At 38.9% G+C, this 27473-nt stretch overlaps 1 protein-coding gene across 3 annotated transcripts in view; it reads right to left on the bottom strand.

Moving 5' to 3' along the window:
• Macrod2 (mono-ADP ribosylhydrolase 2) overlaps window positions 1-27473 on the bottom strand; it is a 1966896-nt gene that overhangs the window by 593357 nt on the left and 1346066 nt on the right. For all 3 annotated transcript variants that reach the window (XM_052726012.1, XM_052726011.1, XM_052726010.1), the window contains one exon: window positions 22976-23006. In XM_052726012.1, coding sequence (XP_052581972.1) covers window positions 22976-23006 — 31 coding nt within the window. The remainder of the gene's footprint in view (window positions 1-22975; window positions 23007-27473) is intronic.

The following is a 27473-nucleotide window of genomic DNA, read 5'->3' as shown; positions in this document are numbered from 1 at the left end:
AGAATCTTAGGAAATACATGGTAAATACAAGACAACCATAATCCTCACTAATTCTTATATCCAGCACCAGGGGCATTCCAAATCAGATATTTTTTAAATTAAAACGAAAACTTGAAAATTAATTTTTATTTCCCCTTACAGTTTCATTCTTAGCAAGTACTTGCCTGTCAGCCCAAGATCAGACAAAATGAAATGATATAAGGTCAACTGTTCCACTGTAAAAAATGGGATCTGAAAATGAAACTAGAGTTCCTACAGAAGGAAAGCCAAATTTCACATCCACCAGCTCAGTCTATCCTGACCCAGCTCTGCATCAGAATCCCCGGAACAAACCTCCAGTAAACCCTGATGTGCAGGTCATACCCAAGTTCCATTACATAAATAGAATATTCCTTGCCTTCAAAGAACTTGTGTCTAGTTACATCATGTCATTTGCAGCCACAGATAACTGATTTTGACTCAGGAAAATAAGAATAACCAAACTCATGTTCCCAAATAGCCAAGAGCAATGGGAATACACAGAAAGTCTAATCCCTGGGCAGATGATCATCCTCAGAGAGATGCAATAGATCTAAAGTATTCTGATGAGAGAGATGTCCTATATGAAAATGTTCTTTGAGGGAGAAACTGGACACAAAGATCTGGAGGCTGAGGAGGAATGGATATAATTTCAGAAGAATTAGTGGTCTAAGAAGCCAGAGAATGACTGATACCAAAATAGTACAAGGAGATCCTCTTGTTTTGGAAGCTTGAATAGTTCTTTCAGGCCTAGTGTCTGTCTTTGGAATTCCAGTTGTTCCAGCAATTGTCAGACTTCACAATTATCATATTACATGTGAAGTTCCCTAGAAGGGAATGGCAAAAAGCTCTCTTTCCCAGAGCCATCCTGTTGTAAATACTTGATGAGGTCAACAAAGCTACTCCTTGGGTCTTCTGGGTTTCTATTAAGCTCATAAAAGAGATATTTCACACTGTAGAAAGCTCATTTTTACTTTACAGATTTACGAGGGGAGTCAGTCTGACCGATGAAAATGTCAATCAATTCCTGTCTTAAAAAATGAGTTAAAATGAGAGGTCAGCCAGCATGAAGAAGGTTATAATCCTTATAGGAAAACTGAGCACAAAGGTTACAAAAGAGGAAGAAATGTAATGAGGGTGATTCTGCTATAAAACCCAAGTAATTAATTCTTCTTCAAAACATGCATCAAATTTCACAACTATAATATTCACAGGCTGGCCCTCATGAAAACATATGATAGTTATTAGCTCAAAGCCATGTAGCATCTCACCAGCAGAATTCTTACACATAAAACCCAAATGTCAGTTTTCTGAGGAAGAGTTACATTGTGAGTTTTATAGCAAGTGTGGTAACCCAAGGGCGCGTATATACATCACACATCTAAATGGGCTCAGTGGTTTCATTTATCATGAGTTGAATGTTCAGGGATGCTTAGATACTAGAGATACTTTTATCCCTGCGTCTGAATACCTGTATCCAATAAAACAGTGGCATCTCATTTATCATACCCCCAAATTACTAGATTGGGTGTTACTAACTAGAATCTTCATTATATCAGATGACAGAGAGGTGGGATCGATAAGCTCACAGCTAACATTACTGATTAGAAACCAGAATGCTGAGTATTATACTTTTTTTCTGTTAAATGGGTTCATTGGCAGATGACAAATTATTTCTTTACTGCAAGCAAGCCTGATGACTCAAAAAGTACATAATTATCAAGCTGTGCAGCCTTCCAATCGTGTCATGTAATTCTCGCTTTTGTCTAAGAGAACAAACTGTCAGGCTGTTACTGACTGACCATCCTCTGGTACTCTTAGCACATGCATGGCCTGGCACCAGACTCTTAGCCACACCAAGTCTCCTCATCAGGAAGCACAGCAGTGTTTGACACACCAATCCTTTTAGATGTCAAGTAAAATCATGTAAACAGGGCATTTAATACAGAACCAAGAGAAAGTCAGAGGTGAATGATCAATAAGTATCTAAGTACAATGTGATTAATCAGTTCCTGTCTACATCCAGAACACCTCTGCACTGCAGAGCTGCTCTTTATAGAAAGTGTTGTGAACCTGCCCTAACATGTTAGGTAGTGCCTCAAAAATTGAAAAAAAATAAAATCTCAAGAATACTCATAATAAATATATATGATATGTACATATAACTGTGTATGTATATGTAAACAGAAGCATACTAGCCCAAATTTTCAGAACTTTAAAACAGCTAGAAAATGTTTGCAGTTACATAATAACTCTGTATGTGGTGTATGTGTGTGTGTGTGTGTGTGTGTGTGTGTGTGTGTGTGTGTGTGTGTGTGTGTGTGTATGTTGGGAGAGAGGGAAATGGGAAACATTTGTGGGTGAGACCACAGATGAGAAGAGACAACAGTGTTGGGGTAGGATGTAATGTAGGGAGAGATATCCACATAAGTGGAAAACTGCTGTAAAATACTCACAACCCATAAGAACAAATGAGTAAAAATGCTGATCTAGTAATGAATTGTTCTCATTAAAGATAAAGATAAACAAACATGATAATTAAAACCAAAATGACTCAAAGGTTCTGTCTCTGTCATAAATATGTGTCAATTCCCCCTTTTACAATGAACTCATACGTAGCTCATAGCCTCTACTGGCAACTGACTAGAGACATCTTTTCTCCATAAACCCAGTATTCATTTTCAAAGCATTGTCGTGATCTGGTGCCTAAAGCTTGGATGGCAGGAAAAACCCAAGTCAATGTTAGAACAGTTAATAGCTTCTGGTCTCATCCAAGCTCTAGCAGAAACATCATAGCTGTCTGTGTGTCTTTGATTATTGAAGCTTGGAGCCCTCATCACCCTATGAGAGACTGTTACCTACCCTGGGGAAGAAGAATTTAGTCTTTGGTCCAGGCTGCTTGCTTGGGAAACTTCAGTGAGTTTATAGTAAAATGATGACTAGAAACTATAGCCTAAGTTGGGGCTGTCTATGCCTGTCTAAAACCTGAAACTATGTGCCAATGTACTGATATCTATCAAAGAGAGTTTTCAGTACACATAAGGAAAAGAAGGCTAACAGATCTTAATGCAGCTCTGCCCCTTCCAAGTTAGCTACATAACCTCCCAGTCTGCTCTCTGTTTCTCTCTAAGGTGGGGGGTGCATTAGTCTATGAAATTATTTATATATTTATAGAGATTAGAAATAATAGACAATGTGTCATATGTGGTCATAGAGAGGAACTATATCTCTAACTAAACAACTGACAGTTACTTACAGACATATCAGTTTCAACTAGAACACATGTAAATAATTATAACAACACACCACAATATTCTGATATTATGACTCATTAGTTAGTTACATGTTTTAGTCAAGTCTGACTTGAGCAGTTAGTTGTGGGAGCCAGGGAGAGAAGTTAAAACAGGGAGGCCATGGTTCAATGAGAACTGCAATGCCCACATTTCTGGAAAATCTTGAGAGAATTATCACATATGAGGAGAGAGAGAGAGAGAGAGAGAGAGAGAGAAATGGGCATTCAGTTTATTTTTCAATAAATATAGGAAACATATATATATAGGAATATAGGAAACAATCCTTAGGAGAGCTGAAAAACAGTGGGCCCTGAGTAGTGTGTTCAAGGTGGCTTTGGACAAGTCACTGACACACTCAATTTAGTGTTGGGAAACACTCCACTGTACTCTGGAACTCAAGTCCTAAGCCTATAGAGAGAAAAGTGGATTTCCAAGTTAGTTTCAGAGATGAAAAAAGTTTTAAATATGGCTTTAAAAATTCATGAAAGCCAATGTTTTAATTATACTTTATTATACTTAGTTATCTGTGAGAGGTGAAATGGAAAATTTAGAGAAAACGAAGCTGTTCAGTTCTATAGTCTGATCACTGACAGCTTTTCCAGGAATCAAAACATTCCACCACCTACTCACAAGACCCTGGTTCTGAGTTTTGTGAAAGCCAGATGGCAGAGCTGTGAATACTATTGCCCACGGTTACAACCAGTAAAGGTAAACTTGATTAGACGAGAAGCGATGCTATTGTTCTCGACTGATGCAATTCAGCTAAATAAGCATGTCCTGAACACTAAAGAGGGACATAAGATGATGAGCTCTTCTACTTGTCATCTAGCATTATGATATTCTGTTAAATAGCTCAGAAGTCTTCTAAAAACTGGAAGCATTTCAAAACTGGATTTCTTTGTTATCTCCTGCTGCATGGCTCTCTTTCGTCACCATCTTTTACTTTCGGTCATTACTTATTGTTAGTCTTTACTATTTTATAGTTTGTCATCTTCTAACTTGATGGAAACAGGGAGATATGTTAAAATTATGCATATCCTACATAGGGTAAGGGGGTGGATAATGTTCCTCCCAGAAGCCATAGGTTATCAAACAAACAAACAAAAACAACAAAAATGTGCCAAATGTGGGGTGCTCTCTTCTAGTAATTGGTCACAAGGGCCCCAAAGAATCCCCAGAACTACATAGGGTAGTAATTGAACAAAGCTTTTCTGGCAGACCTTGATGATACAACCCTATTATGGAAGACTGTAGCCAGAAGTTTTCTCAAGTCCCACCCGGCCCTGCAGTGCCTCAGCTGCTTATAAAATAATCATTCAGAGACTTAATGTTAATTACCAATTGTATGGCCTATGGCAGGCTTCTTGCTAGCTAGCTCTTATATCTTAAATTAACCTATTTCTATTAATCTATTTTTTTTTCGTTTTTTTTTTTTTTTTTTTTTTTTTTTTTTTTTTTTTTTTTTTTTTTTTTTTTTTTTTTTTTTTGGTTTTTCGAGACAGGGTTTCTCTGTGTAGCTTTGTGCCTTTTCCTGGAACTCACTTGGTAGCCCAGGCTGGCCTCGAACTCACAGAGATCCGTCTGGCTCTGCTTCCCGAGTGCTGGGATTAAAGGCGTGCACCACCACCGCCTGGCTTTAATCTATGTTTTGCCACGTATTCCGTGGCTTTACCGGTCTGCTGGAATGTTGCTCCTTGGGCGGCAGGCTGGCGTCTCCCCAGACTTCACCTTTCTTTTTCCTGTCTCTCTCCTTGGATTTCCTGCCTGCCTCTAACTGCCTTGCCATAGGCCAAAGCAGCTTATTTACTAATCAATGGGAACAACATATATTCACACCATACAGAAAGACATCACCCAGCAGACGACACCACACATTTGGATCATAGAGCATGAAGAAATTAAGTTAGTATAACTAGGAGGCAACCTCCCTGCTGGCTAGCTTTCAGAGTACTAGAGGGTGCTATGCAGATTGATGAGAGGAAAAAAATCATCACTAATCTTATTCAGCTGTTATATGTGGCAGCTACAATAATTATCAGCCTAGGAATGTGTATCCATTCATCAATAGTGGCATAAATACTATGGGGTCACCAGTAGACTTCTAAACGTATTTGAGGCCCACTCCTTATGGAATGGAATGTATACCTGGTATGGTAGATCTGGTCAAGAATCTGAGGCTGGAGAGGTTATAGGCTCTTGGAGAGAGAACTAACGCTATTACTTTCTAAACAGACATAGCAACAAACTGCCTTCTAAATGCCTATTCTCAATACTCATAAATTAATACAGTTCCCACCTCTTATCAGATAAACTTCTTTCTTTTGCTAATATAGAGGTTCACAACTGGTCAAAATGTAAAGAATAAGGACTGTGGATAATCACTCCTAAATAGAACATCTATATCATATTCTCTTACCTCCAAGGTTCAGAGAACATCACTAAAAAGGAGACATAGAAATTATCTAAGTCAGGGGTAATGGTCAGGGAAGAATGCTGTGAAACAGTGTCTCCTCAACATGTCAGAGCCAGAATTTCTCTGAACTCACGAACTCACAGTGGGTATGGTTGTCTGCACAAGACCTGTATAAGATCCAGTCAGTCAACATTTCAGCATGAATAAGAAAGGGATTCTTGCTGAGGTGGTATTGGCAGTTCATCACTGCTTGGGGAGAGAAAATAAGTAGTCTTCAAGAGTGTGGCCCATGGTGAATTGTCCATGTTCCAGCAGAATCTCCTACACACATGTGCATGTGGACACTACTAATAATACTCAGTGAGTTATTTTTTTAAAGGTGGGCATTGAAGTGGGGAAGGGGGTGCTATGGGAAGAGTGGGAAGGGTAGATATGCTCTAAATACATTGTATACATGTATGAAACTACCAAAGAATAAATAATTTCCTAAAATTATGCCCAAAACAAGTGTGAGCAACTAAGAGTCTCTCCTATGAGTACAGCTTATAAACTTTATGAGGGACTAGGCAAATCCATGAGGACTATTTAAAGGGTATTTCTTAATTTGGTGCTGAGTGGGAAAGGTGTCCCATACTTGATCTTTAAGTGAGTAGAAATGGCTAAGTATCACCTAGCCTAGCTGATGAACAACAAATATGTAAGTAACAGACACAAAGACAAACAGAAACTGAACTCAGGCCCAGAGCAAGTTCACCCATACATTTTCCCCAGGAGGATGAATCCCTTTTCCTTTCTCCACAGCACTGACTGCTCAGATACTGGGGGGCCCCAAGCAAGGCTTTAATGGATCAGGCCAGTCCACAGATGCCGAACTCGCTCTGTTTATGGGTGATGGTAGTGACAGGCAAGCCACAGTGTCCCCTTGTTCAGTCTAACGGGTGAGTTGAAAGATTTGGCTGTCAGACCAGCATGAGGCCTCATTTTTCTTCTGTGCTGCATAGGGTGCCCCTTGCTGCAGCCAACATTTGATTGTGATTAATTTGTCAGGGATGGCTGTACAACGTACAATGGAAATGGAGAAATGGATTGCCAATTACAGCCAGCCGCTCACACTGCCTAAGAAACAAGTGACTTTCTGCAGATCTGACAGCCCTGGGCACACTGGATTTGGCCTAGTGAGGAAAGAATCATTCTCAAGAGTGTCTTAAAGATGAAGAAAGGATTGAAGGTGACTTGAGTTTTTTGTTTGTCATCCTTTAGAAGATGTACTAATGTGGCAAGCTCCACAGTGGGAGAAAGCCACTCAGATTTGCTTTGAATTCTTTTGATTTAAAATGGCCAGTACTTTTGGGTTCAGTCTGAATAATATTAATGAAAGGTGTGAAAGATTTCTTTCTACAATTTACACCAAAAGGGGCCAAAGGAAAATGCACCTTTGACTCCATCTGGGAAGTTTAAAGAATAGTAATCATGGGCTAGTAAAAAATGACAGTAGCTACATCATCTTTGTTCTCTCAGAAGATCATTAATAAACTGGTACTGGTCAGTGTGATTCTAAGAAATTTCATTATATGACTAACACCTAAGCTACCACTGTCAAAGGGCTCCAGTACTAATTTATTCTTATATTACATGATTTGCTTGTTTGTGTGGCAAGGTTGGTGAGACAAGTCACCTTTCGTGCATTGGAATGAACTTATTCTCATTATCTTGTAAAGAATAGAAAATGAACAAAATCATTCAATAGAAAATCAAAAATGAAAATCTGATCTTAAAATTTACCTAGCAACTAAATTTTTTGTATTATGTTATGATTATCAGTACTCAAGACAAAGAAAATCCTAGCTTTTATTTGGGAAATAAATGGAGAATGAATAATTATCTATTTGAATTTATATATAATTACTTAATATGTATTATATATGCCTAAATATACCTTTATACACATATAGCAAATATATAACACAGATAATTTGTGATGTAGAAATGAATTTCTGTATATTAATGATATATGTGTTTATGCACATATATATACATACTCATATGGTTTAATTTAAATATACATGTGCTGCATATTTTAACTATAACTAGGTCACTAGAAGATAACAGATGAATTTTATAAATAATCTTGAAATGGGAAGGTTTTTCTTTTTTTTTTTTTAGGTTTTTTCGAGACAGGGTTTCTCTGTGTAGCTTTGCGCCTTTCCTGGATCTTGCTCTGTAGACCAGGCTGGCCTCAAACTCACAAAGATCCGCCTGCCTCTGCCTCCCGAGTGCTGGGATTAAAGGTGTGCGCCATCACTGCCTGGCAGTTTTTTCTATATTATAAAACATACAAAAAAGATTGAAAATTTTATCACATATACAGACTTATAAGTAAAATTATTTTTAATACATAAGAAATTCTGGAGTGGCTGCTTCTTAGAGACATACTGATAGCTTACAATGGAGAGAGATGTTTTGCTGCATTTTCTGTAATTATTATACTGATTTATTACTTCTGATACATGTAAATATAACTTTAATGATAAATGTTCTCCTTTAAACCTTATCACATCTCACACAACCTTTGGTAACATTTGTGACACAGATGTGTTCATATGTTCCAGATAGATATACCTCTATTATTATTATTTTTAACTAAAGAACTCTCAAGGATGAAGAGTGAACATGGCTAAGTGGAAGGTATGAGATGACCCACTTTAGTGCCATTGGGAACTTTCAGTATGTGCCATTTCAAGTATCATACTAGAGGGTGAGAGAATAGGGATAATATATGGTCCCAGCTTACTGAGACTTCACAGTCTAGACACCCATGTTTAGGGGTTGGAGAGGAAACAGTGAGCACATTTAACAGGTGAATTTGGGTGGACAATCCCTGAAGTACATTAGATTTGGCCAATCACTTGGCAGCTTGATGATCTGCTTGGAACCTCTTAAGAGTCTTAGAGATGATCCCTTTACAAGATGATCATTTGTAGAGACTTTACTGTAGGATGGCTGCAAGGAAGATCCATACAAATATCAAAGTATTAGGTCTTTGTGGAAAGAAAAAGTCCACTCATTTGGTTGTATGTGCTGTAGGGAAAGGAAACAAGAAGACAGGGTGATGTATAAGAGCTCTAACTCACATGCTGTCATCTCCCAAAATGTTTCCCACTTGATTACTGGAAACAGAATCCACATTCTCACAAGATAATACTGTGCCTTGTAATTTTGTTGTCAGAACAAGCTCAAAAGTGATTTAAATTATAAGAAAGAATATAGAGGAAGCTCTTTTTTACAGGAAAATTTATGCATTCATTTAACAAGAATATACTGACTATCATCTATCAAACACTGGAGACTGGAGTAAGCAAATCCAGATGCCAACAGCTGTAAAAGAGTCACCCCAATCCACCTAAATTGTCAGGTATAACAGCGACTGTGAAGGGGAACCAAGGAGCTCAATAGAAGTGGGCAGTATATCAGGCCCTGCTTGGAATATTTAGGGAAGCCATTCTTCTCAGGATCATGCTTGTGTTGGTCCCCACAAAGATGGGACAATGAGGACTCTCTAGGCCACAGAGGCACTCAACAGAACCAAGAGTCACTGGGAGGAAGCCAGCATTTTTGGTCAAAGTGTTGAAGAACTCAGGAACAAAATTGGAACTATGGGAAGGTTCGAAGACTTTGCTGATGGTTTTGTATCATCCTGAGAAACTGTCCTCAGGGCTTGGATGAGGCTGAGAAAAGCACATCTCCACTACTGGGGAGATACCTGCCTGTAACTTCCAAGAAGCAAGAATGGAAATTTGATAAGTCTCCACAGCTAAAGGTGAGTTCAATAGCCCATGGCAGGGTATTACAAAGAAAAGTGGGGGCTAAGGAACAGAACAGGGCTAAGTTAATTATAAGATTGGAGGATGGAGAAAGAATGTCCTATCATCTCATTAGGATACATACAAAGGTTTTACATAGATCTGGGCCAGCCTCTAGTTACCTTCTTTGCTTTTCCTTGTGTAATGATGGAACAAACATGACAGTCCTTACAACTGGTCCTTTCTCCACTCGATTTCACTCTTATCTCACACCACAGCAAGGTAAGAAAACAAACAAGAAACAGCATAACTGAGAATATCCAATTTGTTTTTTTTTTTATTTGTTAAATAATTATCCCATTTCTGGTGACTTCCTAAAAATGGTGCTTCCCCAGACAAGACACAACAGTGAGATAGAAAAGGCCAAAATAAGTTTATCCAACAGGGCATCACTCTGAAGCACCAGGTTTCCTGCCTGGAAAGGAAGTTGTATCGTGCTGTGGTAAATAAAGGTGAAGAAGTGGGCAAAACAGCCTCATAGGGAAACAATTAGAAACAGCTTTACCTTTTTATCCACCTAATTGTTTTAGGAGCTCTGACCCTATGGCTTCATCTCAGGTAGGCATTGTTTCTGGTGAGATGGAGCTGGGATGTGGAAACCATTGGTTAGTGTAAGGCTAGGACAAAGAATGCCAAATGGAGAGACCAGGGAAGCAATGAAGAATATCCGCATGAGTCCAATGTCTCAGTGCATCCTTTAGACAGTCTGCATCTGTTTCAGAATGTCTGCCCTGCTGTCAGCTTACAGCCCACTTGTTCAGTTCCTAGACAATTCCGCCTCCTGCTCCTCTTTCTTGCCACCTTCCCACATCACATTTCCTGCATCATCTTACCTTTCCTGGGGATGAGCAGTGCTTTAGCGGGAGGTCTATTGGCAGAGGGGTTGCATTAGCATACCTCCTTCCTATGGAAGTCATGTAAGCTTCCTTGCCTTTAGCCCCTCCCCCTGAGAAACACACCACTTACTCCCTAGTTCTGCCTTCGGAATGTGCAGAGAAATCTAAGAAAAGCTTTGCAAGATGCCTATTTTTACACTTCTTGGATCCCTGGATGCATATCACCACTCGATCCTGGCAGTGAGGCATATTTTCATTGTTTTATGAGGGATGGAGAAAACTGATGAGTCCTCATTTCTGTCTATACATAACATGGGAAAACAGCAACGCTGTGCATTTCTTTCCTCACTATGGATGAAAAGACAAGATATTTGTAAAGTTGAAGAAAGGATGCAGAAGATATAATTTAGTATGCTAACCTTTCCCTAGGGTAGTGCTAGCAGATCTTGCTGGCTTGCTAAGGGATTCAGAATTTGCAGAAGCCCGGAGCCCTTTGGCTGCTAGGGATCACTCTTCCAGGTTCCTGTAATTATATTCAAGGATTGGCATTTACAAGGTTGGTCGAATGCCTGCCTGACTTTTCAAACTGGGGCTTTGGCAGTGGTCCAGCACTACCATAAACCCCAGGATGAGCATCTTCCTGAGGGTTAATCACATAAGATAATTTATTGGAGGAGGGCTGAAACACTGGCTAAATAGTAAGTAATATGAAGTATTTTAAGAAGATTACAATATATGCAGGCTTCAGAATATAGAAGCAATTTCAACTAAAAAAAAATCCTCTCTTGAATAGCCTATGCCCTGGTACCCTGAAGATACACATGTGTCAGCTTTTCCTTTAACGGGCACTCTGATGATGAAGTAAAAGATGATGATACAAAGAAAGATGGATATCCAGGTGCTTTCTATGGTAATTCAGCTCTCATAAGTTACAAAGAGTGAAGCCAACGGCCTGATATGGGGTGATTCTTAGAAACATGATTTGGCTAGAAGCAGCAGTTTGGGTAAAAGAGGCAACAGTGAGAGTGGGGAACTGGTCATCAGTCTTTAGGATGACATGCAGGCCAAGAAAAGATTCAATCCAGCTCCTTTCTCTTCTTCTACAGAAGGAAGCCTAATTTCACAAAGTCCCACACCTAGATTAACAGCTAGGGAGACAATAGCTGCTTCAGAGCAAGAATAAGTTTTCTCTAGGGACAAGTCCCTAGAGGTTATCCAGTCCCAAGAAATCATCTGCAAAACCATGAACATATGAGCAACATGAAAACAAGGGAGAGTGGACTCGGGAGAAGTTGGAGGAGGAAGAGGGAAATATAGAAATTATGTAAATACAGTATTATCATATATAAAATCACCCCCAAATAAAAATAATTCAAATTGAAAAATGTGAAGAAACTTGGAACTGAAGTTTGAAAAGGAATTAGTGTATAGATCATTCTACACTGAGATCTCAGATCCACTGGATTCCTAATTCTCTATGCTTGCCTCTCTGAGCTGTTGCCTGGACTGGCAGTTTTTAGATGCATTAGGCTGGATGTTGCTAGACAAGACTCAGTATCTCTAGATCTCATTGTTCCAAGCCAAGGAAGTAAGGATCCAGTATGATTTCTCAAGTGGCTTGGAATACCAAAAGTCTGTGGTCTTAGAAAGAAAAAAAATGTATTCTTTCTGGATATTTGGGGAAACAAAAACAAATAGTGGGTTTCTTCTCTCTTTAAGGAAAGCATTGGGATAACATCCCTCAATGTTGGCTAAGAAAGAATGTTTAAAGGTACTGTAGAGAAATACGTTTTCATTTTACGCATAGGATCTGCTTCCTTACAAGCCTTCAAGACCACAAGTAACTACTACTGCTTTGTCTCTCTTAGTAAATTTTAAAACACTTACCAACAAGATAAAGTGTTTTTGTAACATTTCTGAGACTTAGATAAACTGTAAGGAGTCTGGAGGAACTTCAGCAAGTTGTCTCTATTAGGGAACAGCTGAGTACCATGGTAATCACTATGTAGGATGCAGAAAGCATGGCATGATGAGATCACTTGTCTCATTTCCAGGCTCATAAGCCTCTGAGTAACACCAAAAGGTGGTGAAATGAAGACAACGGTCTTTCAAAGAAACCTCAGTTGGAGCAAAATAATACAACTTGGAGGCTCTTGTGATAAGTCTCTAGTTAGAGTGCAAGGCTCTAACTAGATGGTGGATAATTAAGGACCAATGTTGGTGCTCCTTCAGACTCTAAGCTATAGTATGGTATATAGCCCCAACCTCTGTGCAGGCAAGCAGTTCTGAGTCCAGTGGGAGGACAATAATGATATGTGTGGAAACAAAAATAGCATGAACACTGGCACCACCAGCAATCAAAATTGCTCAAATGTACATCTTTACACCTTAGGACAAATGCTCTCATCATTTATATAATTTAATCTTTACAACAAATCCAGGTTACAGGCATTACTAACTCCCTTTAACAGCTGAGGTTGCTGAGGCATAGAGAGATTAATTAATCTCCTGAGGCCACACAGCTAGTAATAAAAGGTGTTCGAATTTAAATGTAGATCAATCAGATCCTGAAACTCATATCCAAGGTGACTTTGATCTAGGTCTTCTTTCTCCAGTGTTCCTTAGACCCCTGAGAGAGCACTACTGTAGTGGTACAGATTACACACAGTGACCCAGACTACATAGGCCAGTGGACTTTAGAGCCTTCAAGAAAAGGAAGATTTTGGGTAGGCACAAGAAAGGTCAGGGGACCCAATAATGCAAATGTGGATTGTTTCAGGGAGTATTTTCTCCATTGAAGTTTCCTCTTCCATTCACTTATACACAACTAAGCAAAATTAAATACAGCATGTATATACAATATCACACTATCAAAAATTAAAGAATAACTGACATGTCACAATGGCATGGGTCCTGAAAATATTACAGTAAATAAAAAATAAAAGTTATAAAATGCCATTTATTTCCTGATTCCCTTACCTTGGATATCTCAGAAAGAGAATTGATGATTAGATGAGTAGTTGCCTAAGGCTTTGGAGAAAAGACAGATGGGTTTGATGCCTAATGTGGGGCGTTCTGGGCATCTAATGAACATTTTCTAAAATTTGCTTATGATAATGTCTTCATAGTGCACTGAATAAACTAGAAGCACCTTAAACAGGAAACTTCTATGTTGGTAGATTATATTTCAATAAAATTGTTTTGAAAATTATTAACTGACATTTTAGCTATCCTTGTCAAATGAAAATGAAATCATTCCTTAAACAGAAATCACCATGTGGTAGATACCAATGGTTCCTAAATGATGAGTTGGGTCTCTGGAATGGAGAGGGTGTGCCAATAGCCTCCTCTACTATTTTATAGCTTCCTATTTAGGTTTTGGCTGTTGAAATAAAATACTAAGACTTCTGTGCATTTAACAGTATTCTAGGTACTGGGATATAACAAAGACAGAACTCAGAACTCAGCTTTATAATCTAAGTCCTGATGAAAACAATAGGAATCTTCAATAAAAGGAAGGTGGGTTTTATAGAAAAATGTAGTTGGTTAGAAGGGAGACTCAGGAATGTTAGCTAAAATCAGATTTGTTAATAACGTTTAGAAATGGACTCAGATGAACATATCATGGAATTGAGGTGACTTTATGCTGATTTTGTTGATTTTACTTAAATTTGTCATCACATGCAGGGAATTCATTTACTAATCATGGCTGAAAGGGGAGACAAGTATAAGATGTTTCATTTAGTTGTAAACATTATAAGAATTGGCTGCACAGTGCAATATTCATGGTTATATCGTAATTGGCTATTGAAGCAATATATCCTCTATGACCAGATTCTGCCTCTCAACTCAGATTTCCTGGAGTTCCTCAATTGATGGGATGTTGCTTCAGCTTCTCAGGACCCCTGTAAGTAAGTTTACACATTATGTAGCCTCAACGAATATGGTGTCACAGAACAAATTACAATACCTTCAGTCAAAGACTTCTGTGGAGATGGTCCAGAATCACAACATAGAAAACCATGTTGTTACTTATGTATCCTTAACATGTTGATTTCAAAGTCTACTGATATGTTTGAACATTTCCCAGGGAATATGGGAAACAAAGAATATAAGTGCAGTTCAGGCAACACTTGAATGTTTAAATGTCCTGGCTAACCACCAACATATTGATCACTGTTTAGATGCTGTAAAAACTCCCTTTGTTTGGAAATCTAATTGTTAAAGGTAATAAGGACACTTTAATAAAGTTAGTACTATTAAAATTATCAACTATTCTTATAAAATAAGCAACAACTCTGGGTGACACTGTTTCTAAATTAATCAGAGGTGTATGTTGTGGTTCATTGACTTACCATGCCCCTGTGAGTAGTGAAATCTAGAAATTCAACAAGATGCATTCCTCCTTTTTTCCCATTAGACAGAACTGTAGTCAAATGAGTACATTTTAAGTTAGATGAAACTCCTCGTCCTCTGTCGAAGATTGATCACAAGAAAGACTTCTCTTGGATGTAAGGTACTCAAAGTGATGGGTCTGTATTCGAAGACACTACTATAGATGGTCTGTTCTGTCTCTTGACAGATATAAGATAGATAGATAGATAGACAGCTAGATAGAGATGGATGGATGGATGGATGATAGATCGATAGATAGATAGATAGATAGACAGACAGACAGGTAGGTAGATAGATAGATAGATAGATAGATAGATAGGCAGACAGACAAATAGATAGATAGATAGATAGATAGATAGATGACAGATAGATAGATAAATAGAGAGATTGATAAATAGAGAGATAGAAAATAGATATTTGACATTGGGGTAGATAGGTCAATGATAAGTAGACATTGGGGTAGATAAGTCAATCTCACCTTAATAATCACTTGGAACAACAGCATATTCCCAGATCTTTAAATAACAGAGGAGGACAAATCCCCTCACAAGCAGAATGCTTACTGCATTCTATACTCACCCCACCTCTCAACAGCTTACCTTTACCCTAATAGGCTGCATTTCAAAAGGATTCCAAGGTAACATTTTAAAAATAGAATCATTGACTAAAAACAGATTTGACATGAAAATCACTGTTCTGAAGAAATAAACATACTTGACTTCTCTAAGAACTGTCAGAATTATTTTTGAAATCTCTTCTCAAGAGAGCAAGGCTATGTTTATTGAAACTTGCCCTTTAGATATAAGCATGCCCAATAAATAAGGTGAATGGATACCATTCAAAACACGGTAAGAAAATGTGTAGATATACAGAAATTTGAAATAATTTCCTGTTTGATTGCTTGAAACATTTAACACATATTCTCAGAAGATAAAATTATGCCTCATAATTTTGTGAATGGTGTTCCTCTGTCCCTCCTCTTCTTCAGTCTGGGACATGAGACCCTGGGCGGTGGTACAGACATTCAAGAAGGTTAGACCTCTATGGAAATACCCTTATAGACATACCCAGAGATGTGTTCTTTAGATGATTTGCAATCTAGTCAAGTTGACAATGAATACTGATCATTATCACTGCTAGCACAGGAATATAGCCATTTCACACTGCTATATCAAAGAGTAAGTTCAGTGAAGTGTGGACAGTTCTTAAATTCTCCCAAGAAGATCTTCAGGGGGTTGATATTTGATAATGCTCCAGTTTTCAAAGTGTCTGAAAGTCATACTCAGACTTACTGTGAAATGTGCAGGCCCTGCAATTCATGAATGTAGTGTTCCTGGATCACTAAAAGTCTTAATGTTTTAATGTTTCTTTTAGAAGTACTTCTTTTTAAAACAAAATGCAGAATAACAATAATTAGCAGCATCTAAGGAAGGGTTGGTTTGGAACTCATGGCTTCCTTTTTAAGTCCTGGTCAGATATTTACCTTGGCAAAATTACAAGGGAACACATACCTAAACCTCAGAAAGGATATAAATCAATCAATCAATCAATCAATAGAATGTAACTCTAATCAGGTATTGATTAGAGGTATTGATCATTGAGTTCTGTTGAAACTGCACATCACCAAGATAAGCTAGCTTCTCACTGTGTCCTCAGTACCCACAGAACCAAGCTGTCAAGGCTTTCACAATTTTCAGTGGAGCTCCTGAGGGAGCTCTGCTCATGCATATTTACTGCCTTTTTATACTAGGGTGAACTAGCAAATACCTTTGTTAGATGCATGAGAATGTTTTCTAACATAAGGCTAGTGCTTTGCTTTGGGTTTCTTTGATGTCTTTTAACTTTTGAGTCCCATGTAGCTTGAAGAATGAAAAAAAAACTTTGTACCATGTTCTGTGTGGGATGTGTATGTAAACATGAGTGTGTCTGAGTATATTGGCTGAAATTGTCTATTCAAATGAAAAGGCTTCAGAGGTTTAGAAGCAGTTTCACACCTGGGATTTTGTTGTCTCAAGCTAGTTCCCTCTATTGCTTCATGATGGTCAGCTCATAGAATAACATTTAAATGTGATGTAATTGAGATGGGTTTGGCAGCAGCAATGCTGTGGACCAATCCTTTTCTACACTATGAATATGCATTACTCTCATTGGTCAATAAAAAGCTGATAGGCTGGTAGCTGGTCAGTAAGTTATGCAGAAAAGCTAAACTGAGAACTCTGGGAAGAGGAAGGGCAGAGTCAGAGAGTTGCTGGCAAATGCGGAGAAGCAAGATAAGAATGGCATACTGAGAAAAGATACCAAGCCACATGACTAAACATAGTTTAATAAAAATGGGTTAATTTAAGTCTAAGAGTTAGCTAGTAACAAGCCTGAGCTATCGGCCAAGCATTTATAATTCATAATAAGCCTCTGAGTCAGTTATTTGGGACCAGGCAGTTAGGACAGGAAACATCCATTTACATAGCAACGTGTTTTCTCAAGGGAAGTAAAAATGTTATTTTGTTTTGTGGAGCAATGGTTAACTCAAGGATTGCCAGGAGTGATAATGTTTCCTATAGTGGATACATCTTGACAAGGATAAAAATCCTAGCATGCCAGAAAGCAGATTTTTATGAAAGGGAGACGCATCATTATTAGACCACCTAAAAGGAAGTTTTCAAAGCAAATGGAAATATCAAAGGGAAGAGGGAAAAAAAAAAAAAAAAAAAAAAAAAAAAAAAAAAAAAAAAAAAAAAAAAAAAAAAAACAAGGGAAGGTTGCAGAGATGAAAGCACGGGCACATACTTTGGTCATTCTTTCCTTTGGTTCCCAAATGCATTACCAGAGAGGGCTATTCCGTCCAGCATGCTCAGAATTACACAGCAGTGGTGGCCACACCTCCTCAAACCTGCCAGCATTTAGAATGCAGAGAGGCAGGCAGGTGTGCCCCTCATCAGGGTCACTGGGAAGTATCTTTATCTCCTTCCAAGGCATGCCTGTCAATTTAGACAGCTGTACAGATTTTTTAAAAAAAAAGTATTTACCATGCCCACAGAAGGTTAGCGACATATCACATTGCTTTCCTTTGTGCTCCTTAGGAGCAGAAAAAGAAACCTGAATGCCAATGAAGGGCTCTGTTACTCCATTAGAAAGTTTACACCCAGCAACATTTGGTAAGGATTTTGAAAAAAAAAAATAGACCTTGCACTCTAGCAGGTACAATGAGTACATACAGGAGCTACTTCGGCTAAGCTATAGTGTACTGAAGGTGCTCTTCAGGTTTCAGCCAGTAACCTGTTGTATAAAATTTCTTTCTCTCTAAAAATACCCCATGTATACAAGAACACTTCAGATATTTTCCTTTTTCTCCTGAGAGACTGTTTACTCAATTTTCAAGTACTCAAATGGACATAGATTTCTGCCTGGACTTTATATCAGTTAACTCTAGTGACTCTCATAAAACAGACCAAAATTATTTTTGCCATTTGCTTCTAGTAAAAATTCCTTTGCTCTGTATCATGTCTAGTCTTTTGTTGCTGTTGTTGTTAAACTTATTACCACCAGAGTGTCCAAATGGGGCTCGGAGGGCAGAAGGCATGCATCAGGTCTGAAAAGTCCATCAGAGAAGTTCAGAATCGTCCCTCTGAGACTAATGTGGAGGCCAGTTCAAATGTTTAACAGCGATCGGGAGGGTTAGCCTCACCTGGATCTATTTTTCTAAAAGTAACACTGGCTTTTCTTTGGTGCCTTCCTAAATGAGGCTTTTCATCCTGAGAATCAGCAGGAGGTCTGGGGCCCTGGGCAGCTGTGCTGAAAACCTTATGTAGGGGCAGTCCACAGGCCTGAGAGGCCCTGTGGTAAAGTCAGGTTTCTCCTCCAGGGAAACTTCAAAGGAGGCAGGGTCTGTTCTAACCATGTCTCTTCCTTAAATCAGGTTGAATCATAGGGTAGGCTGTTCTCCTCAGCTGGGTCTGGGGTACTCCAGAGTTTGCCTCCACAAGGCTAGGGAGTAGGAAAACGAATGGGGGAGGGGTGGCTTCTGTTGAGGCCACCTGGCCCTGAGTGCTGGAGTAAGTCTTGTCCTGTAGGCACTCTCGGAATATGGTAGTCCTTTGGAGTTTCTGTCAGATGAAAATACCATGGAAGTTGCATGGGCACTAGAGTGTTTTGTTCTTAATGAAACGTTTTCAAAACATACATCCATGATACTCAAAATTGAGAGAGTAGGATGGCAGCTCCTTTGCAGGCCAAACTCTAAAAAGTGATGATAAACACAAAGAAAGTGAGTGACTGATAAATGACAGCTTCTGGAGAAGCCTGTGGGGTGAGGCACGTCAGAAGTCATAATACGCTCACTCACTAACCTGTATGTGCCCCACTGACCATAGTCCTAGGAGCTGTAACAAACCACAGAGGATTTCTGCTTAAGTGAAATGCTCTGTTCAGCCTGGGCCCTGTTCAGGCTGGGCTATCAGGTGAGCAAGTTCTGTGTTATTATTTGTCCTGCCATGCCTACAAACACCAATTCTAATTTGAGATGCTTTCTACAAGTGTTTCTTTTCCCTAAACTAGTCTTGTTTATCCACCAATCAGATACCACTTGGGTAGGTGGCTATAGATGATCACAAAGTGTTAGATATTTCAAAAAGCAAAGAGAAATGATTTTGAAGGTTTTGACCATAAATATGCTTGAGGTCATAAATATATTGAGCTTGATTTGAGCATTGCACAATGTATCCATATAGCAAAACTTCTCATATCAGGTGAATATGTACAATATTTATCAGGAGGAAATTTAAAAAGAAAATGACAATTGATTAGCTTTCTCTGTCTGTTATTTTGCCAGTCAAAATTCTATTTTTCTGTATCTTCAGTTAGGCAACAATTTGTGTGACATTATTACTCTCAACAACAACAAATATTTGCTAATCAATGGACACAGTGCTCTTCTGGATATAGGGTATAAAAGTATATGCACCAGGGTGCTGTGAATCTTGACAAAGCCTGCATGTTAAGAGGTACAGCTGAGTGGTACAGCACCTACCCAGCAAGAACAAGACTCTCAGGTTTTGACACTGCACACCACAAAATAATAATGATGATAATGATAATAAGAATCCAAACTGGCTGCGAATAGAAAACTTACTTGGAAAACTGCATGGAGTAACATGAGGAAGCATTTATGAGTCATGTTCAAATGCCCAAAGGTCTCAGGAGGTGCAATGGACACTCAAGGCTTATTGGAGATGGAAGTGCAGCCTGCTCAGATGTGCACAGCATGTTTCTTCTAGGTGTATTAGGTAGAGAGCAAAAATGGAGATAGTGTAGATAACTTAAAACTTTGTCGTGTGTGTGTGTGTGTGTGTGTGTGTGTGTGTGTGTGTGTGTGTGTGATAAAAGAGTGTATTAAAGGAAAGATGAATGATTAGACTTTGTTATACATATGTTCTCAGGTTTGTGTTACAGAGGATGTGTCAGGATGGAGGAAAGCAAAGTGATGTTCTGAAATAAATACTAGTCCTGACAAGTGTTTCATCAAAAATAACATCTCTGGCAAAAGTAAATAAATTAATTACTTAAATAAAAACTGTGCAAGTTGGGCATGATGTCGTACATCTGTAACCCCAGGACTCAGGAGGTTGGGACAGCAGGATCATAAGTTCAAACAATCCAAACCAAACCAAAGCTGCTGCAAACTAAATTGTTTGTTTAAACATGTGAAAGCATATAAATCTGAGTACACTTCTTCACATCCTCTTAGACTGGGTTTGGGTTTTTTCCTCTTTTTGAAAGTGCAATAGTTTCAGGGAATATAAATAGAAAGTGCCCATTGTTCCAAGGAGGGAGAATAAAGATGAACTCTCAAGTAATGGAATGCAATCCAAGCCTCCTGAGCAGATGGGAAACACGCAGCAAGTGGCGATACAGAAAAATTAATTTAGCGAGGCTTGCAGTACAGAATAAGAAAGGCAGGGAATGGAACCTATGATTATTCTAAAAATTTGCACAAAATCAATTGTACCTGGAACTACAATTTTCAGTCTTTGCTTGTTTTTAATTTATTTTTCCTTTGTAGTGAAAGATGACTTTCTTTAAATATTTTACTAAATCAACCTTTCAGAAACCAAGATAAAAGTAAAACTAATGCAGCTAATTAAGAAAGATGTGCTACCAGACTCTGAATAAGAATAAGAAAACAACTATTCAACAGTATACGGGTCCTGCCAAAGGGTCGAGGACTAATGAGAAAGTTTTGGTTTCATAATGGAAACGGGTGTCACTCTCAAACTGCCCAATGTAGAACGGGCCATAAACTACAGCATCTTGGAGTTTTCTACAAGTCAGAGAAATAGATGCCATGGATTAAAACTGAACATGGATCTCTGACCCCTAACTGCCGTGGGTTTCATCCTCATTCATAAATTTCCCCGAACAAAGAGAATCAAGATGAGAAGTCATGACTTGAGTACAGTATTTTTTGACCCAGCATTGTGGAAATGGCTCTACTTGCCTGGTAGCAATGACAATGACTAATCTTCATTGTCAGCTTGACTGGGTTTGCGATCACCTAGGAGAGGCATACCTCTCCAGGTATCTGCAAGGTATTTCCATAGATGCTTAACTAAGAAGGAAAGTCCCACCCTGAATGTACATACAAGTGCCCCATGGGAGGATGCCAGCCGAGCAGCATGCATCTCTCCTATTCTCTTCAGGACTATGAATACAATATGACCAGCTCTCTCATGTTCCTACAACCAGTACTGTATGAGGGACAGTACCCTCAAACAAAGAGCCAAAATAACCACTGTTCTTTCTTAAGTTGCTTTTGCCAGGTAGTTCATCACAGCTATTAGAAAAGTAAAGAATGCCCAGCCCTTTCAGCGAGCGAGCATGAGCCACTCTACTGCAATCCCAACTGTCTTCACTATTTCCTTCTCCTCCCAAGGGAAAACTGAGCCAGTTGTTAGATTGCCAGCCATATTCCCTCTCTAAGAAGGGATTCTCGTCCTTCTGGAAAGAACATTGACCAGGATCTACTTTAGATTGGACTTTGCATTCCCTGTCTATTTTGGGATCTATAGTCTCTCCTCATCTTCCTTTCCTGTTCTGTTTTTCTTTCTAGCTACTCCCCTTTTCACAGCATATCCTATGGTAATTCTTTGCACATTACTATAATATTTTCAGAAACAAAGGCATCAATGGTCTGACAAGGGAATAGACATAGAAGCCAATGTGGTGGCTTAGGCAGTCCTGTGTTTGTTCATTGCTGAGGAAAATCAAGATCGTGATGAAGGGACATCCTCACAATGAAAACCATGTCTGTAGTGTCAGCTGGTCAGACTCCTCACACACTGAAGGTTGGAATCAGGCACAACACCACCTGCACACAATGCTTCCCATATGCAAGTAGTTAAGATTTCTAACAGGGCATTTGTGAGGAGGGAGCAGCATAAAGGATATGGACAAATGGCTTAGGAGAGCCCTGCCCTTACCTGTCCATTTCTACAGCAAGGACTCATGATTTGTAAAGAGCAATATGAAGAGGAGGAAGGTCCACCTCAAATGCTTAAATGTATGACCAAGTCTTTGACCTCTTCATTTTATTTGGTTTTCATTTTATTCTCATCAAGGTCTTTAAAGGAATGCGAGGTTAAGAAAAAGTCCATCTTTCACTACTTAAAATAATGATCAACACCAGGAAAGAAAACATTTGCAGGTTATTAAAATATTTTTTTGTTTTTATTAACAGCCACTTCTTTGTGTAAAATACAGTTTGTGTATTTTACATTTTTGTAAGTCATAGTAAAACAAAGATGATAGGCTTTGTGCACATTATACATTTTGTGAGAGAAAAATCTGAGTGTATTAGAGAAAACAATTTTAGAAGTCAACCTTGCTAGAAGAAAATTTTTTATGTAACAAAAGACTTAGAGACACCATGTGTCAAATCATTTCATCTGGATGTTCAATGTAACCAAATTCAAGAACACAAACCAATCTGAATAACCCTCTAGGACTCCTTAGTGGACTTGACCTACATTTCCAGTCTCTGTAAGACACAGAAAAATAGATTCACAGAAGAATTTTGTATTTTTCCAGTTAACCATTCCCTACCCCTGGCCACCAATTTAACAATAACAACAAAAACATACAAACATCATCAAGTGTTAAATCACTTACCATAAATGCCTGTTGAAATGCAGGGAAATGCCTGTGAATAAACCACAAAAACAACAGTAAATTTTAAAACAACAGCTTTCCTTAGCATCATCTATCTAGACATCTTTTTTGCCTGATAATGGGATTGCTTCTGTTTATGAAGTTATACTCAGAGCTGTGAGTTCAAGTATTTAGATGAACTCACAAGGCTCAGCTGTTAAACTTTCTGGAAAAAAATTGTCCTAAGACAATTGTTCAGTCATTATTATTAAGAAATTATAAAGGACTTATGTTGTGATACATGACTGTAATCCGTGACATTCAAAAGGCAGAAATGGCTGGATCTCTGTGAGTTTGAGGCTAGCTACAGCTACATATTGAGTTCTAGACTAGCTAAGACTACATAGTGACACCCTGTCTCAAACAAAGAACCAAAATGTAATCAATACTGAAATAGATTACACCCAAGCAAAGACAACCTAATGATCAAAACTTATTTTTTGCAATCATTTTGCCACCACATCTTTCTATTGTGTTTTTATGGATTCTTTACATCTCTTACATACGTATGAGGCATCACATGGTACTAGCTGCTAAGCAAGCAGCTCTTCCTGCCTCTGTGCTCTGACCCTGCATTAGTGGTATGAAATATGGAAATCCCAGGCAACAGTCATCAACTTTGCATGGTACAACTGTAACTATGGCCTTGCCATATGCACACATTTTTGGCAAAATTCACCAAAATGCATTTAGTGAAAATCAAGTAGCTACTTAGATTTTACAAGAATTTTGTATATTTTTTGTTTTCATATGCAAATTTTACACCAGGAAAATTTATTATAAACTTACAAAGTGCATATATTTTTGTTTGGGGGAAAGTACTAAGCACTGACTGACATATAATAGCTTCTACCATATTGTGCTGATAAATAGTAAGGGTTCTCATTTTGAAAATGAAGGTACAAATACAGATCAAGATTTTACTTTAGAGGAGGGTTTCTAGTAGTGGAATGTGAATCAGGTGTGGATACATGTCTGGGTCAATTAATCAAGTCTTTCTGATGTTGGTGATTTTCAACTATAAAAAGCTTATAACTTAGCCAACTAATTAGAACTAGTAAAGTTGTGAATCTTTAAGGAAAACCCACTAATTCCAGTTTACTGGACTAGCGTAATTCCTAATTGCATTCTAAAACTTATCTTTTATGCACAGATAAGTGTGGCTGTCACCCTCATCAAAAAGACTTCTCTTTGCAGTAAACAGAGACTACCACAGAAAACCACAACTGGGTGATGGTGATGCTGCCTTTAATCCCAGTACTCTGGAGGCAGAGGCAGGAGGATCTTTGTGAGTTCAAAGCCAGCCTGGTCTATAGAGTGAGTTTCAGTTTTATAAGCTATGCCTAGTGTGACACACAGTCTCCTTCTGCTGCCTGCATATCAGATGTAGAATTCTCAGCACCTTCTTCAGCACCCTGTCTGCCTGGAGGCTGCCATGCTTCTTGCCATGACTATAATGAACTAAACCTCTGAAAGTGTAACCCAGCCCCAGTTAAATGCTTTCCTTTATAAGAGTTGCTATGGTCATGGTGTCTCTTCACAGCAGTACAAATCTCCCAAAACACTAAGACAGAGACCATGAACAGCAGTAAATGGACAACATCAAATCTACTCAATAGTATTTTTAGAGGTTCCTTGTCTCATAATGCTTTATTGAGCATTATTTTTATTTTTTTCTTTTCGTTCTTTTTCTTCTTTCCTCCCTTTATACATCCTTTGAGTATATATGATGGTTTCTGGTGTTCTGTTTCTACTTAATTTCTCTCTGTGTGAATATGTGTCTTTGCATCTGTATGTGTTTCTTGTGCTTTTTCTTTGGCTCTTTTTCTTCTGGTAGTTTGTTTGCTTTGTTCTATTCCTGTTTGTTTTTATTTTATCTTCATTAATTTTATATAATTTTACTAAAATTACTAGCTCTTGTACTCTGTCTTTTCTTCTGTCTCCAACTCAGAGCAGTCAATAAGCTAGACAGGTATGTTTGGGGGTGGCCTGTTTTGAACTTTCAGGGGAAAGAAGACACAACAACAATTTCCACAAGCAGGTACTTTCTACCCCACACTTTGTCCTTCCACTTCATGATTGGAGCAGTTCACTTAATTGATTCACTTAATTCACTTAAGAGACAGTGAGCAAAAAAAGAAACCTTGATCCGAGCCTCCAAAGGTTTGTTGGAATATTAAGAGGAAAAAGGAAGGCAACACTGTCTAACAAGCTACATCCAAATTAACGATGACACCAAGAGTGGACTCAGTGATGTCTAGCAGGTTGTTTCAAAGGATTTACTGCCCTGGAGCAGGTTGTCCTTATTGCAGCACTATTGATGCTTTGGATTACATATTTTTTTTTTCCTGGAGGCTGGCCTGTGCATATTTGGAGTGTCCCTGGACACATCTCACTAGATGCCAGGGACACTTCTCTAGTCATGACAGTAAATGCCTAAATTGTTAAGTGTTCCTTAAGGGACAAATCACCCCTGTCTGAGGACCACTGCTTTCAGAAGACAGCCTTTCATGAGCAGACCTTTCAGGGACTGTCTCAGCTGCAAAACGACATCTCACTCAGAACCTTGACCCTCCGGGGGCAGCCCACACCAGCAACAGATCGATGACTTGTACAAAGGCCTGGCCATCTTGGCTTCCCCAATGTAATAATGAAGGAGCCTACTTCCATCAGAGTGCTGCATGGGGTCAGCAGGGCCTGGCACTAGGCCTGGTTCCCACTTCATCCTCTCCTGTAGTCTACTGCAGCTTCTTTCCTCTCTCTTCCCAGATGTCAAATCCTAAAGCATTTGTTAACAGACATCTGGCACGTTCACTGTGTCTCAGAGTCTGCTTCCTGGGGAATTCATCTGAACTAACTGCCCTCCACTTCACTCTCAAGTCCAGTTACCTGAGTCGTTTTCCCAGATCTAGCAGAAGAAAGAATGTACTGAGCAGATAAGGGCAACTGTTATTTGCCTGAACTCTAGTCCTCTTTCGGAATCAATCATGCAACTGTATAACTGAGTCTGAATGTATGAAACGCTTTGTCTGTTTTAACAAGGAAAAATAGCTTCATCGGAAAATGACATTGCTGCCTAAATGTGAAGGGAAATGGTGATGTAATAGGGGATGACTGGGATAATATTATTGTGTTAGCTCGGGAGGCAATGATGAAGCAGAGATGGAAATATAATGGCATGCAAAATTTATTTTACAGAAAATAACTTTGAATATAATTCATGTAAACAAAATTTCCACCATTAATCACATTTTATTGAGAGGAATGGGAAAGGAGAGAAAAAAACGGACAAGGGGAAAGAGAGAAAGAGAGAGATTAGCAAAGGGATTTTTGTAGCACATATATGGTCTGTGTTCTTTGCCATAATAAATTTACAATGTGGACATCAAAATTGAGAAGCTTAAGATGTCTTTATTTCAAAGTTGCATTTAATATAACTACTTTCCTCAGAACTCTTCTCTCATAGAGAGATGTGAGATTGCATCCAGACCCAGGCCAATTATTTTAGTTTGTTTGAAGTACATTTAACTCAGCAGTCACCCATAGAATTTGAGAAATGACATCAGCAGCCCAATTTGTAAGCCTCTAGAGTCTCCTACCAGCAAACTCTGAGAGCAAAAGGACTCTGTGCTAATGGTGTCTGATCACAGAGCCATCAGAAACCTGATTCATACTCTCCTCCCCATCCCACCCCGACCTGGTCCCTCATGTTTCCATCCCTACCTGCCCCCAAGTCCACCCACAAAATCAGCCATATAACCTTAGACCTAGAGTCTATCTGACTTAATACATGGGGAGGTGCTTAGTCTTACTACAACTTGATATGACATGTTTTGTCAATAGCCATGGGAGGCCTGCCCTTTCCTGAATAGAAATGGAGGAGGAGTGGATGGGGTGGGGTGCAGAGGAGAGGTGGGAATGAGGAACTGGGAGGAGAGAAGAGAGGGAAAACTTCGGTAGGGGTATCTAAGAATAAATTAATTTAAAAAAAAAAAAAGAAATCTACTTGATGGCATTGGCTTTCAGCTAAGTTTTCCCAAACCAGAATATGCTTGCTCCTTGGAAGAAAACCAATGAACCACTTGACTTGACAAGGAGAGAGGACTCTTCATTTGTGAAGTTGTAGATTGGACCAACTGGAAACCACTTCCTTAGCCCAGCAGGTTGGTTTCACACACTTACAAAAGCACTAGAATCAGGAAGTCTATGGATTGTGTCTCCCGTGCTCAGCTGCATTTGCCCCCATTTCTTCTCTTTCTGTCTCACTAACTGGATGGCAAAAACAGGAGCCCCCTCAACTCCTCAGTTGACTATGACATGGCTTCTGATCACTGCCTCAGAACCCTCATACCCACTACTTGATTTTCCCTGACCCTTGAAAAGAACAGAAAGTATTTTTCTCTCATCCTTATTCATGGCCAAATCATGAACTCTTGGACAGCAGCCTTGTCATTTGACA

The sequence above is a fragment of the Peromyscus californicus genome, unplaced genomic scaffold, assembly GCF_007827085.1.
Source record: "Peromyscus californicus insignis strain IS unplaced genomic scaffold, ASM782708v3 Scaffold_7__1_contigs__length_154581171, whole genome shotgun sequence".
NCBI classification, from domain to species: domain Eukaryota; kingdom Metazoa; phylum Chordata; class Mammalia; order Rodentia; family Cricetidae; genus Peromyscus; species Peromyscus californicus.
The sequence above is the reverse complement of the archived record's forward strand: the minus strand, read 5'-3'. Positions and strand labels throughout refer to the sequence as shown.